The sequence below is a fragment of the Triticum dicoccoides genome, chromosome 6A, assembly GCF_002162155.2.
Source record: "Triticum dicoccoides isolate Atlit2015 ecotype Zavitan chromosome 6A, WEW_v2.0, whole genome shotgun sequence".
Lineage (NCBI taxonomy): Eukaryota > Viridiplantae > Streptophyta > Magnoliopsida > Poales > Poaceae > Triticum > Triticum dicoccoides.
In genome coordinates this window covers 3,177,251-3,191,486 of record NC_041390.1, presented here as the reverse complement: position 1 = coordinate 3,191,486, position 14,236 = coordinate 3,177,251, and the positions used below count along the sequence as shown (strand labels likewise).

General features: G+C 44.6%; 1 protein-coding gene across 1 annotated transcript in view; it reads left to right on the top strand.

The window, feature by feature from the left end:
* The first annotated feature begins 10,313 nt into the window (after positions 1-10,313).
* The window catches only part of LOC119318907, a 4,647-nt gene continuing 724 nt past the window's right edge, over positions 10,314-14,236 (top strand). Inside the window, exons 1-2 of the mRNA XM_037593465.1 lie at positions 10,314-11,457; positions 12,310-12,390. Of these exons, the coding sequence (XP_037449362.1) occupies positions 10,314-11,457; positions 12,310-12,389 (1,224 nt within the window). The 3' untranslated portion in view covers position 12,390. The remainder of the gene's footprint in view (positions 11,458-12,309; positions 12,391-14,236) is intronic.

Sequence of the window (14,236 nt, the reverse complement as noted above, 5' to 3'; positions counted from 1 at the left end):
CATTCCGGTGTCCGTATATAACCTTCGCATATATCAATCTTTACCTCTCGACAATTTCAAGACTCCTCGTCATGTCTGTGATCTCATCCAGGACTCCGAACAAACTTCAGTCATCAAAAACACATAACTGATAGTGCAAATCGTCATCGAACATTAAGCGTGCGGACCCTACGGGTTCGAGAACTATGTGGACATGACTAAGACACATCTCCGGTCAGTAACCAATAGCGGAACCTGGATGCTCATATTGGCTCCTACGTATTCTACTAAGATCTTTATCGATCAAACCGTATAACAACATATGTCATTCCCTTTGTCATTGGTATGTTAGTTGGCCGAGATTCGATCGTAGGTATCATCATACCTAGTTCAATCTGGTTCCCGGCAAGTATATTTACTTGTTCCGTAATGGATCATCCCGCAACTAACTCATTAGTTACATGGCTTGCAAGGCTTATAGTGATGTGCATTACCGAGAGGGCCCATAGATACCTCTCCGATACACAGAGTGACAAATCCTAATCTCGATCTATGCCAACTCAACAAACACCTTTGGAGACACCTGTAGAGCATCTTTATAATCACCCAGTTACGTGGTGATGTTTGATAGCACACAAGGTGTTCCTCCGGTATTCGGGAGTTGCATAATCTCATAATCAGAGGAATATGTATAAGTCATGAAGAAAGTAATAGCAATAAAACTAGATGATCATAACGCTAAGCTAACCGATGGGTCCTGTCCATCACATCATTCTCTAATGATGTGATCCCGTTCATCAAATGACAACACATGTCTATGGTCAGGTGATGACCCACAAGTATAGGGGATCTATCGTAGTCCTTTAGATAAGTAAGAGTGTCGAACCCAACGAGGAGCAGAAGGAAATGATAAACGGCTTTCAGCAAGGTATTCTCTGCAAGTACTGAAATAAGTGGTAACAGATAGTTTTGTAATGAGATAATTTGTAACGAGCAACAAGTAACAAAAGTAAATAAAGTGCAGCAAGGTGGCCCAATCCTTTTTGTAGCAAAGGACAAGCCTGGAAAAACTCTTATATAAGGAAAAGCACCCCCGAGGACACATGGGAATATCGTCAAGCTAGTTTTCATCACGTTCATATGATTCGCGTTTGGTACTTTGATAATTTGATATGTGGGTGGACCGGTGCTTGGGTGCTGTTCTTACTTGAACAAGCATCCCACTTATGATTAACCTCTATTGCAAGCATCCGCAACTACAAAAAAAGTATTAAGGTAAACCTAACCATAGCATGAAACATATGGATCCAAATCAGCCCCTTATGAAGCAACGCATAAACTAGGGTTTAAGCTTCTGTCACTCTAGCAACCCATCATCTACTTATTACTTCCCAATGCCTTCCTCTAGGCCCAAATAATGGTGAAGTGTTATGTATTCGACGTTAACATAGCACCACTAGAGGCTAGACAACATACATCTCATCAAAATATCGAGCGAATACCAAATTCACATGACTACTAATAGCAAGACTTCTCCCTTGTCCTCAGGAACAAACGTAACTACTCAAAAAGCATAAACATGTTCATAATCAGAGGGGTATTAATATTCATAAAGGATCTAAACATATGATCTTCCACCAATTAAACTAACTAGCATCAACTACGAGGAGTAATTAACACTACTAGCAACCTACTAGCACCAATCCCGGACTTGAAGACAAGAATCGGATACAAGAGATGAATTAGGGTTTTGAGATGAGATGGTGCTGATGAAGATGTTGATGGAGATTGCCCTCTCCCGATGAGAGGAGCGTTGGTGATGACGATGGCGATGATTTCCCCCTCCGGGAGGGAAGTTTCCCCAGCAGAACAGCTCTGCCAGAGCTCTAGATTGGATCCGCCAAGGTTCTGCCTCGTGGCGGCGGAGTTTCGTCCCGAAAGGTTGCTTCCTATTTTTTTTCTCGACGAAAGACTTCATATAGGAGAAGATGGTCATCGGAGAGCCACCAGGGGGCCCACGAGGCAGGGGGCGCGCCCCCACCCTCGTGAGAAGGGTGTGGCCCCCCTGGTCTTCATCTTTGGCGAGGATTTTTCATCCTTTATTATAAGGTGTTCCGTGGAGTTTCGGGACTTTTGGAGTTGTGCAGAATAGGTCTCTAATATTTGCTCCTTTTCTAGCCCAGAATTCTAGCTGCCGGCATTCTCCCTGCTTATGTAAACCTTGTAAAATAAGAGAGAATAGCCATAATTATTGTGACATAATGTGAAATAACAGCCCATAATGCAATAAATATTGATATAAAAACATGATGCAAAATGGACGTATCATCAGGAAACTTAACTGTCTTTGATTAATGAGCTAGTCAAGTAGAGGCATACTAGGGACACTCTGTTTGTCTATGCATTCACACATGTACTAAGTTTCCGGTTAATACAATTCTAGCAGGAATAACAAACATTTATCATGATATAAGGAAATATAAATAACAACTTTATTATTTCCTGTAGGACATATTTTCTTCACAATGTTCATGCCTATGTGGATGATATTGTTGTGAAATCCAAGAAGAAGGAATCCTTGATAGATGATTTGAAAGATACCATTGACAATATCCGGGTCTACAAGATGATGCTTAACCCGGCCAAGTGTGTTTTTGGTGTGCCAGCAGGCAAGCTCTTGGATTTTTTGGTTTCAGAACGAGGCATCGAAGCTAACTCAGAAAAAATCAAGGCTATTACTTCTTTGCTAAACTGGCGTGCATTAATGATCTTCAGCGTCTGGCGGGTCGTATTGCGGCCTTAAGCCGGCTCATAAGCCGGTTGGGAGAAAAAGCTATCCCTCTATACCAGATGATGTAGAAAACAGATCACTTTGTCAGGAGTGATGCTGCTGATCAGGCGTTTGAAGCCCTGAAGAAACAGTTAGCTGAGTCGCCAATCCTTGCAACTCCTATTGCTAAGCAGCCCTTGTTGTTATATGTGCCTGCCAAGAGCCGAGCCATCCATGTGGCGATTGTGGTGGAACAGAAGGAAGCAGGAAAGGAACATTGGGTTTAGCGGTCGGTTTTATTATATCAGTGAGGTGCTCATTGAATCCATGCAGAGGTATCCGCATTGGCAGAAGCTGGTATATGGGGTGTTCATGGCTAGTCGAAAGCTCAAGCAATATTTCCTTGGCTATCCCATCACTGTGGTTAGTTCTGCTCCCTTAGGGGATATTATTCAAAACAAAGAGGCCACAGTACGGGTAGCCAAGTGGGCCATTGAGCTTGGACCCCATGGTTTGAAATATACGCCTCACACAGCCATCAAATCTCAAGCACTTGTGGATTTCATCAATGATTGGACAGAGCTGCAGATGCCGGAGGAGAAGCCGAATATCACATATTGGACTATTCACTTCGATGGATCCAGGCAGATGGAAGAATCGAGGGCTGGAGTTGTTTTGACTACCCCGCGAGGTGATAAATTTTGTTATGTTTTAAGGTTGATGTTCCCTTGTACTAACAATGAAGTTGAGTATGAAGCCTTGCTCCATGGTCTTTGGATGGCTACGGAGATGAATCTAAGTTGGGTGAGGTGCTTTGGCGACTCAGATTTGGTGGTTCAGCAAGTCTTAGGCACTTGGGATTCTAAAGACCCACTCATGGCGGCTTACCGCCGAGAGGTTGATGCTATTGCTGGTCATTTCAAAGGCTATCAAGTGGAACATGTTGATCGCGGGAAAATGAGGCGGCTGATGCTTTGAGCCGGCTAGGGTCCCAGCATAAGCCGGTTCTACCTAATGTTTTCCTTGATATTCTGCATAACCCTTCAGTCAAATTGCCTACGGAGGAGGATCTTGCTATTCCTGACCCGGAGGCGCAATTGGTGATGGCTCTTCATGTTATTCCTGATTGGACAGTTCCATATTTCGCTTATATGACCCGGGGCGAGTTACCTGAAGATCAAACTTTGGTCATGCTCCTAACACGGCGGTTTAAGTCAATGACTATTGTCAATGGTGAGTTGCATCATTGAGGTGTCACAGGGGTATTTCAACGTTGTGTTTCTTCTAAAGAAGGTCGTGATATTCTATGAGAGATTCATGAAGGAGATTGCGGTCATCATGCTGGCTCTAAATCTCTCATAGAAAAAGCTTTTCACCATGGATTTTATTTGCTGATGGCACATGATGATGCAGAGGATTTGGTCAGTAACTGTGATGGTTGTCAGAAATTCTCAAGATGAGCTCATGTGCTAGCTCAAGAATTGAGGATGATTCCAATTACTTGGCCATTTGCAGTCTGGGGGCTGGATATGGTCGGACCTTTCAAAAGGTCCATGGATAAAAAGACCAACCTTTTGGCCGCGGTTGACAAATTCATAAAGTGGGCTGAAGCAGAGCCGGTTAGTAAGTGTGAAGGCGGCAATAGCGGTTCAGTTCATCAAAAAGGTGATTTTCTAGTTTGGCTTTCCTCACAGCATTATAACTGATAATGGCACTAATCTGTCCAAGGGTGCTATGAAAGAATTCTGTCAATGAGAGCATATTCGTCTGGATGTATCATCAGTAGCTCACCCCCAGTCCAATGGCCAAGCTGAAAGAGTCAATCAAGAAATTTTGACAGGCATCAAGCCCCGGCTTATGGTCCCTTTGCAGAGGACGCCGGGTTGTTGGGTGGAGGAATTTCCCTCAGTGTTATGGAATATCAATACTACCCCCAACAGATCTATGGGTTGCACGCCTTTCTTCATGGTTTACGCAGCAGAGGCGGTTCTCCCTAATGACATTCGTCACGACTCGCCCCGTGTGGCGGCTTATGTTGAAGCTGATAATGAAAAAGCATGTCAAGATGCTCTTGACCTTTTGAATGAGGAGCGTGACCGTGCGGCAGCTCGTTCATCGGTTTATTAGTAAGATCTGCGTTGATATCATAGCCGTCGGGTTAGAGCAATAATGCTACACTTAGGGATGACTTACGGAAGCTTTACGGAATGACTAGGATAGAATCTGACGTGGCCGCGAGCAAGTGCCAAACAGCCAGACCGTCTGCCTTCTAGCTTCTACCTCGAACAAAAAAGAACAGCCAGCCGCCTCCTTGTTTTCTAGACAGGCCGCTTGGATTCCCTCGTTCCACATTGAACAACTAGCCGCTGGGATTCTAGATCCGAGGGCGTTGTTGCCGCAGCAGGTTGCTGCATAAACTGTTGTCCGTCGCAGATTCGGCACCGTGGACGACGCTGGGGGTAGACTAAGGTGTGTGTTTGGCCGAACTCGAGGACTGGAGGAGGTGAGGTTCTTGCCACAATATTGTTCAATCTCTGCATCTTCCATCTAACTTTTCTTGATCAGATTATGATTGATTTTTTTGTTTGTTTCAGCAGTTGCTGTTGTCGCAGCCCCTCACCATCGAAGCTTCGGCACCGCGGACGACGCTGGGGGTGGACTAAGGTTTGTGTTTGGCCAAGCTTGAGGACTGTAGGAGTTGAGGTTCTTGCCCCAATATTGTTCAATCTCTACATCTTCCATCTAACTTTTCTTCATTAGATTACGATTGACTTTTTGCCCCAATATTTTGTTATGTTCAATATCTGCACCTTTCTTGTGTCTGAATCTATAGAAGTGTAGCACATTATTTATGATTGATTGTTTGTTCCTACGCATGCTTCTGAATGTATACATCTTGTATAGATCATGTTCCACATGCCAAATGTTAGCACAATATGTTACCATCCCCTATAAATTTATTTATATTCCCTTTGAACAATAATAATGTTTACAATTTTCTTGATTTATAGAAATGTGTGATGGAATTGGTGGTGTTCCAGAATCAACTGACATGCCTAGTTCAAGCGATGATGACAACATTAAGCATCGGAATGAGCAACACGGAACTTGAACATGACCATGGTGAATCTCAACCAGATGCCTTACTTGGAGACCCTAAATTGGGGATGACCTTTGGTACTGAGAATGAGGTGCGAGAGTAATACAACAACTACGCTAAAGCAAAGGGCTTTGATGTGACAAGAAGAAGCTCAAGCAATGCTGATAATGGACAGCTGAAGCATCTTACACTTTCGTGCTCTCGGTATGGTAAGACTCAATCCAACTCAAGTACTATGTTGAAACCAAATCCAACAACCGGGTTAGGATGTAAAGCTAAAATCAATATTAACCATGGTCCTGATGGGAAGTTTCATCTTTCAACCGTCATTTTAGATCATAATCACAGATTAAGTTCACACAAGTCTCGGTTATTCAGATGCAACCAAAAATTGGACTTCCATGTGAAGCGAAGGTTTGAGCTGAATGACCGGGCTGGAATTCGAGTAAACAAGAATTTCAATTCTTTTGTTGTGGAAGCAAATGGTCATGAGAACCTAACTTTTGGTGAGAAGGATGCTTGCAATTTTCTAGAGAAAACAAGAAGGTTGAAACTTGGCAGAGGTGATGGACCTTGATGATGAATCTCGACTAAGGAATGTTTCTTGGGCTGATGCAGGAAGTAGAGCAGTGTATGAATCTTTTCATGACGCCATTATTTTTGACACAACATATTTGACGAATAAATATGATATGCCTTTTGCTTGTTTAGTCGGAGTGAATCATCATGGACAATCAGTTTAGCTTGGATGTGTGCTATTATCATATGAAGATACTGAAACATTTGTTTGATTATTTCAAGCATGGCTCACATGTATGCATGACAAATCTCCATCCAAAAACTATTGTAATCGATCAAGCAAAAGCAATTCAAAATGGTGTGGAAAGAGTTTTTCCAGAATCTCGATATAGATGGTGTTTGAGGCATATAATGAAGAAGATACCCGAGAAGTTTGGTGGATATGATGAATATGATCACATTAAGGTTGCTATTGGCAAGGCAGTTTATGATTCATTAACAGTTACAGAGTTTGAAGTTGCTTGGATGCTTATGCTTGAGAAGTATATGATCTTGGTGATAATGAATTTCTTAAAGGGCTTTACTGCAATCAGCACCGATGGGTTCATGTCGCCACTTTGAATTCAGAGGGATTCTCTGTAGGCATGTGTTGGGTGTTTTCTTACTAATTTTGTATTTATTTCAGGCTCGCTCCATGAATTTGAAAAAGAAAATGTCCAATAAAAAAGGAAATCATCACATGATGATATTCTACAACAAGACGTTGTGGAACAAGATGGCCAAGCTTGTAGTAGCATGGCTGAGGTATGCTTATTTCTCACCTTTTTATTTCTAGTAAACTCTTAAACATCCATGTAATTTTATCACTTTCTTTGGAGCAGAAATCATTTGACTTGGGCATTACCAATGGCGACATAAATCCACCACAAGGATCGGCTACAGTATCACTTGGAGGTTCATCAACAATGGTTATGCCCCAAATTCTTGGAAAATATACGAGTATGCTATTTCAAGTTCAGCAGGAATCGACTGTAGAGCCTAGTTCTGCAGTATTACATTTCGATGAAAGTTAAGGGCTCGACAATATGATGGACCAGGGTTTGGACATGATTTACATAGTTTGAAGATGTTGGATGCAATATTTTGTATGACCTTGTCAACTTTAATGTAATACCTGATACCTGGTAGGTACAAGTGCACTAGAAAAGTAGACAGATTTATGTTTTGTCATCTTGTTTCTGCCCAAGGTACTTGAATTTGTCTCTGTTATATGGTTCAAGTATTAGTTGCTTCCAGTTTCAGTTCCAGTTCAAATGTTAGGTGGTTCTTTTATGTCTAACCTAGCAGAAACATCAGCAGCAAATACTCTTTATTTGTCATTCTCAAGAAACAATGACAGAATGTAAGAGGCAAGAATATGATGAAACCCACTTTTTTATTGATCTGAGGCAAGTACATGAGTGCATGAACGTGCTTGTCAGTCGTGGCTAACTAAATCCCTGAATAAGGAGATATGTTTACAATGATGATGCCCTGATTTTGCGCCCTCCTCTTATTAATAAACTGAACTGCCTTGATTTTGCGCCCTTTCTGTATCAGCTGCTGGTGATGCTTACAGCTTTGGGATAACTCTGCTGGATCCTGAAGATGTTCACAGGGAGGGCACTAGCTGATGGTATGTTCAGAGAAGGATTGAGTCTGCACTTGTTTGCAGAGATGGCATGTCCTGACAAGATATACACATGCAGCCATATGATAATGACGATGATGCAAGATTGAATACTGTATTGGCTTGCTTAGCTTCTGTTATCAGAATCGGCATCTTGTCTAGTACTGTTTCATCACACATCTAACACAGCTCTGAATCTGTCAAGGAAAAAGTGACATCATCAGACAACCAAGGTACATGGGCAATTACAAACAACATGTAGGATTTTTGTGATTTTAGTTGCTCGGCATTGCAACAATGGAGGACCTCACTGCGCCACCGCAGCCGACGACCAAGAGCTTGCGCCACCGCAGCCGACCACCAAGAGCTCGCACCGCCGTCGCTGGAGACCAAGATCTCGTGCCGCAGCCGCCAGAGAGAAAGAACTCGTGAGCGCCGCCCGCGTATGACTTAGCGATTTCCGCGCCGCCGCTGACTGCAAAGAGCTCACCAATCGGTTTCCCTCGAGCAGGAGCTCGCCGTGGCCGTCACAGGGGAGCTAGACCCGCCGCGCGAGGGAACTGGCAGGTCGGGCCGCCTCGAAGGACCCTCGCCATGTAACACCGCCGCTGATCTGGGGGAACATCCTCTCCGCTGTCAGCCATCACCCATCGCCGTCGCATCACCCGGTAGAGAAAGGGGATGAGCAGGGATTATGACTTTTCTGCATTGAGTAATTTTTTTGCTGTTTTCTGCTAGAGAAGGGTGGGCCGTGGGAATGACAGGGACGCTTCCACATCAACAAGCATCCCTAAGTGTAGCATTATTGGTGTCAAAGTGTGAGTGCTACTGCTGGTAGTTGCCGGCCAGCAGGTCAAGGATGACCGGAACATGGCAGCCGATGTCAATGGTTTGAAGACCAAGGCGGGGAGGGAATAAGCCGACGGCGCAACAAGCAGAGCGTCTTGGTGGCCGCCATTCTGAAGAGCGGCCGTAGGCAGATTGGCGTTGGGGAGATGATCCATGCCGTTGGTGGCAGGTCAGGGTGGATACAGTCCGGGCCGGTCCGGTCGCTGACCGAGCTGCAGTTTGGACCGGTCGCCGGCGGTCTGGACCGGACCGGACCGAGCAGTGCCGCGGTCCTCTTTTCAGGGACCGGATCGGCGGGTGTAAAGCTCGGTGTGTACCGACGGGCTCGGCGGTCCCTGCGGTGGCCAGTCACTGCCATGTGGGGTCAGCATGTCGGAAAGGTGGAGGGAGAAGTAGCATGGTGGCCGGGGCCGTAGAAGATGCACCTGATGCTTGCGGTCGACAGGCGACGCTGCGGAGGAGATGCCCCTCATGCTTGTGGTGGTCGGACGACGCTCGTAGGCGGCAAGGAGGTGGTTGACTAAGTCAAGAAGTTGCCAATGGCGGCCGGTCTGCAGGCGGCGCTCTTGAAGCCTCGTGATCTCATGGGACGCGGAGGTCCCTCCATGGCTCTTCCTTCCCCGTGTCGACGGCATGTTGGCAACCAGATGCAAGCTCCCCGCATCGATGGCGAGCACAACGAGGAGGTCGACAGAGGCCGCGCTCCCTGCTACACTATTTAGCGAGCCTGGACCGGACCGAAACGGGCCCATATTTACAGACCGGATCGTCCATTATATTTAGCGAGGCTGGACCGAGCGGGCCAAGAACGAACGGGCCACAAGCGGGCTGAAAAGCCCGCTCGCTATGTCCAGCCTGAATGGCAGGAGTGCCATCCATGCATGGCAGCGGAAGCAAGATCAACGCAGAGGCAAAAGGGATTTGACGAGGCTACGAACTCTCGTGCACTCTCTGACTAAAGTAGCAGCTGTTTCTCCTTTCGACAAGGGTAAATATGCCATTTCCATGCCTACAGTGAGTAGAGTCACATCGCTGGAAAGGAAACAAAAAAGAGCACACTCACATCGCATCTCGCTGTCTCAGGTTTCAGACTCTCAGCCGCCGCCGCTCCACCCAACGGCGCCGGCCGGTGGCCAGCCGCCGCTGCTCCTCCAGCTCCACCGCGTCCGTCCTGAACTCCGCTGCGTCCCTCACGCACTCCGCCGCGCCTCCCCCTACCCCCGCCCTTCTGCCCTGCCCCGCCCTCCTTTGCCCTAACCCTAATTCGTAGCGGCGACCAACGGCGGCGCTCCGGCCAGGCCTCTGGAAGAACAAACGGTGAGTGCCTCTGGTTTCTTTTACTCCTATCTTGACTCCTGCTCTTCCAATTTTGATTTGGTTTTAGGATTCTTGATAATTCTCTTGCTGTCTTCGCTACAGGCTGAAGTATGAGGAGCCGCCGCCGCCGTTGCTCGCCGGCGACGGCGTCCCCAGTGGAAGACGAGAATCTTCTCCCGGAGATCCTCCTGCGCCTCCCTCCGGACCCATCGTCACTCCCCCACGCCTCCCTCGTCTGTAAGCGCTGGCGCAGCATCCTGTCCGATCCGGACTTCCTCAAGCGCTTCCGCAGGCACCACCAAAAACCTCCACTGCTCGGCTTCTTCAGAGGTAATTCAATGAGCACAGAGCACCACTTCACTCCTGTGCTCGACTCGCCGGACCGCATCGCTGCAGCCCGCTTCTCCGTGCCCAACAACAGCAACAAACACTGGAACTTCGTAGGCTGCCGCCACGGCCTCGCCATCCTAGTCAACATGTGGCTTCATCAGGTGATGGTGTGGGATCCCCTCACCGGACAAGAGCACCGTGTGGCTTGTCCTCCTGGGCTGGTGTTCGACCCGGAGGTCCACCTGGTGTACTGGGAGGCCGCGGTGATGTGCGCTGATGCCCAAGACGGGCACGTGCATGGCGATTGCTTCTCGAGACCGCTCAAATTGGTCTTGATCTGGGTCATTGGATACAGAAAAGCATTCGCTTGCCTCTATGAATCGGCATCTGGTTTATGGGGAGACATTGTCTCCATGGAGTCAACAGACATGATGTTTGGCATAAGGCCTGGCATCCTTGTTGGGAGTGCACTTTGCTGGGTGCTTTGTGGTGGTAACGTCCTTGTGTTTGATGTTGAAAGTCAGCACCTTGATTTGATCAAGAGGCCGGTAGACTGCCCTATGAACACCACCTCCTATGGATTTGTTCAGGTCTTAAGGATGGATGATAACAGACTTGGCCTCGCATATTTGTCAAAACTAACCATCCTGTTATGGGAGAGGAAATCAAACTGTGATGGCGTTGTCACATGGGTGTTTCTGCAGAAAAGTATTCAATTGCAGGAGCTCTTTCCGCATAGAATGTTTAGTCGTTGCAAAAAGATGATAATAACGGGGTATGATGAGGACACAAATGTGATTGTTCTGTCTACGATCCGCGGTGTCTTCACGCTCCAACTTGACTCGATGCAGATCAAACATATTTGCAAACGAGGTGGCTTATGTTTGGACACTTTCTATCCACACACAAATTTCTATACTACAGGTAATGCCTCCTCTATATTCACATTGCACGAGCGAACAAGAGTAACTTTTTTTTCTTGGATTGCTTTTGGCACATGATTGCGGTAATAAATTGTAGTTGCGATTAAAAATTGACTGGATATATAAAAATGTGTTCAGTTGTTTGTTTCCTTGTTGGTCTGGTGATGAGTTATGGTGATGTGATTTCTTATTATTACCATGCCAGATTAAAGCTAGAACGAGAATATAACTATTTCATTGATTTGTGGCCATTTCTAATTGGTAACCACAGTCGTGTGCTGGCAATTTGTGATGTCGTGAAGCCGTCTGCTACATGAAATAGTTAACCGGCTGGCACACTTGGAAGCTTAAATCTAGTTATATTTTCCCATACAATAAATTTATGGGAAAGATAATGTCTATCTTCACTGACCTTGACACTAAATATCTATTTATAACATGTACTTTATGTGTTGTAAAAAAAAGAACACTAGTTAATTAAATTCGAATGGTACTATGTAATCACTGTGGTTTTCCAATATGTGCTTTCTTCTAGACCATTGGCCATAATTTTAGAAATTTCCCATCATATCATTGATGGTGATGTAATTTCTTATTATTACTTTTCTACCTTAAAGCTAGAAGAAGAATATAACTAATGGTTTGATGTCTGTCCATTGCTAATTGCTAACTGCAATCATGTACTTATAATGATTAGCTTCGTTTAGGGGGATTCATTTACTGTCATCATAACAGAAGCTAATCCCCCTCCTCCAGTTACCTAAAGTTATAATGGTTTGCACATATGCCTTCTCATTGATTCAACTTATCTTTGATATTTCTTTCCTTTTGTGCTTCTTTTGCTTGTACGCAGGGGAGTTGGCTGGAGACTGCGCGAATCTGAAATGTGAACACATGAGATGTACTAATATTCTATCTTTGTTGAAAAAGTGAGGTAATTTATCTTCTAGCTATGAGTATATCTTTTGTCTTGAAGGCAGTATGTCATTTCATGTTGATTACTCAGCTTAGATGGTGCATGATTTATGATTTTAGATTCCTAATGCATAAATTTAATTAATTTTGAAACCGTCTAGTTCTTATATTTCTGTAAGGTATGTTGTTCATTTGGAACAATCTAGGAAGTCCAGTCTTCGCCTCTAATGGATGCAAGCTTTCAGTCACTGACCTTTTACTAGTTTTAATTTGATTGTACATACTTATCTGGAGAAATAAAAACTAGAGAACATGATAACCATAGAGGTTGCAGGTGTGCCATCACAAACTGATTGATCTTCTATTGGTTTTCTCCTTTGTATTGCTATTTTTTATTAAAAAAAATGCTGTGATGATTCAGCTTTGGAGTTTTTTGTATAGTTTGTACAGTGTTGTATGGTTAAACTTTATTGTTGGCTAAAAAAATCGCTTTTCTTTGAGAGTAGTATGAAATGGGTACACTGAGATGGCTTTGATTGTTCTGCAAGTATGTTGAGTAATACTTGGGTTACTTTAACAAAGAAAAAGGGCTAGATGGTTCTTCAATTCTGTATGCTGTGAATGTGTTCTGGTTGACGCTAAGATTGCTATTATGTACTAGCATGTCACGTGGAACTTCTCGTATTTAATCGTGTGAATTTTTTATTATGATCTAAGATCAGTTGACTTTAGTCAAGTTGCATGCCTGGTAGACTAGTGGAGTCGATTTGGTTAATCGCTTGTAGGTGGGTGGACAAGAAGCAGTAGGCTATGTCACTTTAGACATTGTGTTTGTGAAGTCCCTCACTACATTTGATCCATCTTGTGAGTCTTGCTAGTGATCTAACAGTGATATGCTGATGACATGACCTCATCACCACATGCAACAGAGACAGGCAGTGCTCCTAAATTATAACATATAATATATTTAGAATTATAGATGCTGCCTAGTTAGAGGACATCACGTAGGAAGGTTCTTAGATGCACAGCATCAAGTGTGTCTTTTGTAACTCCGTGAGTTAAAAGAGAAAAAATATAAAGAGAAGAAGAGGGGCACGAAACAGGCCCTTGGCTATAAAAGTTTTCTATGCGTGTGGTCGTTGTTATTTGATGTGATCAAAATTTAGGAGAGCTAATTAGACTAGTCGTTGTTGAGTTGTTGAGTAGACAAGTTGGGATTAGGGAGAGGTTGTTAGGATGTCTTATACATGTTGGTGTCGTTTGGAGAGTCCTAAGTTTAGGTCACGTTGGACATAGGGTGACAAGTATTAGTAGTGTTTACTTTGGAGTCTATGTAATCATGCTATTATTACAATAAAGGAGAAAATCATATGGGAAGCTATGACAGAGTGGGGAAAATATCCTGTGTTCTTGTGTGTATCTCTACGGATCAATCAAGTGGCCGTGAGATTAGATTGCATCCTAAGCTAGCCTACATCAAAAGCATCCACCAGCCTGCTTGCCTGATTACCTAGTTCTGTATGTGTACATCTTGTTCTGGTTCCGACTAGTTGCACCGGCTTACGACGGTGATCTGATCGGCGGCAAGAGGCGCGAGTTTCAGCAAAGGTAACACTCGTACGGTCATACCTACTGGTTTGTAGACAACTATTGTGGTGGATAAAGCTTCTGAATCCAGTGTCTGCATCCCTAGTTGGAGACTCATCCTTGGATGTATTGAGACCTGAACCTGTTGTCCTCATCATCCTATTTTTTGTTGCGGCTGCCTACCTCAGCCCTAGTTACCTAGTTTAAAGAAACTAAGACAGGTTTGTCAGGAACACTCTTACTTTTATTATCCAGTTGATACATGATCCTTTAGCAGC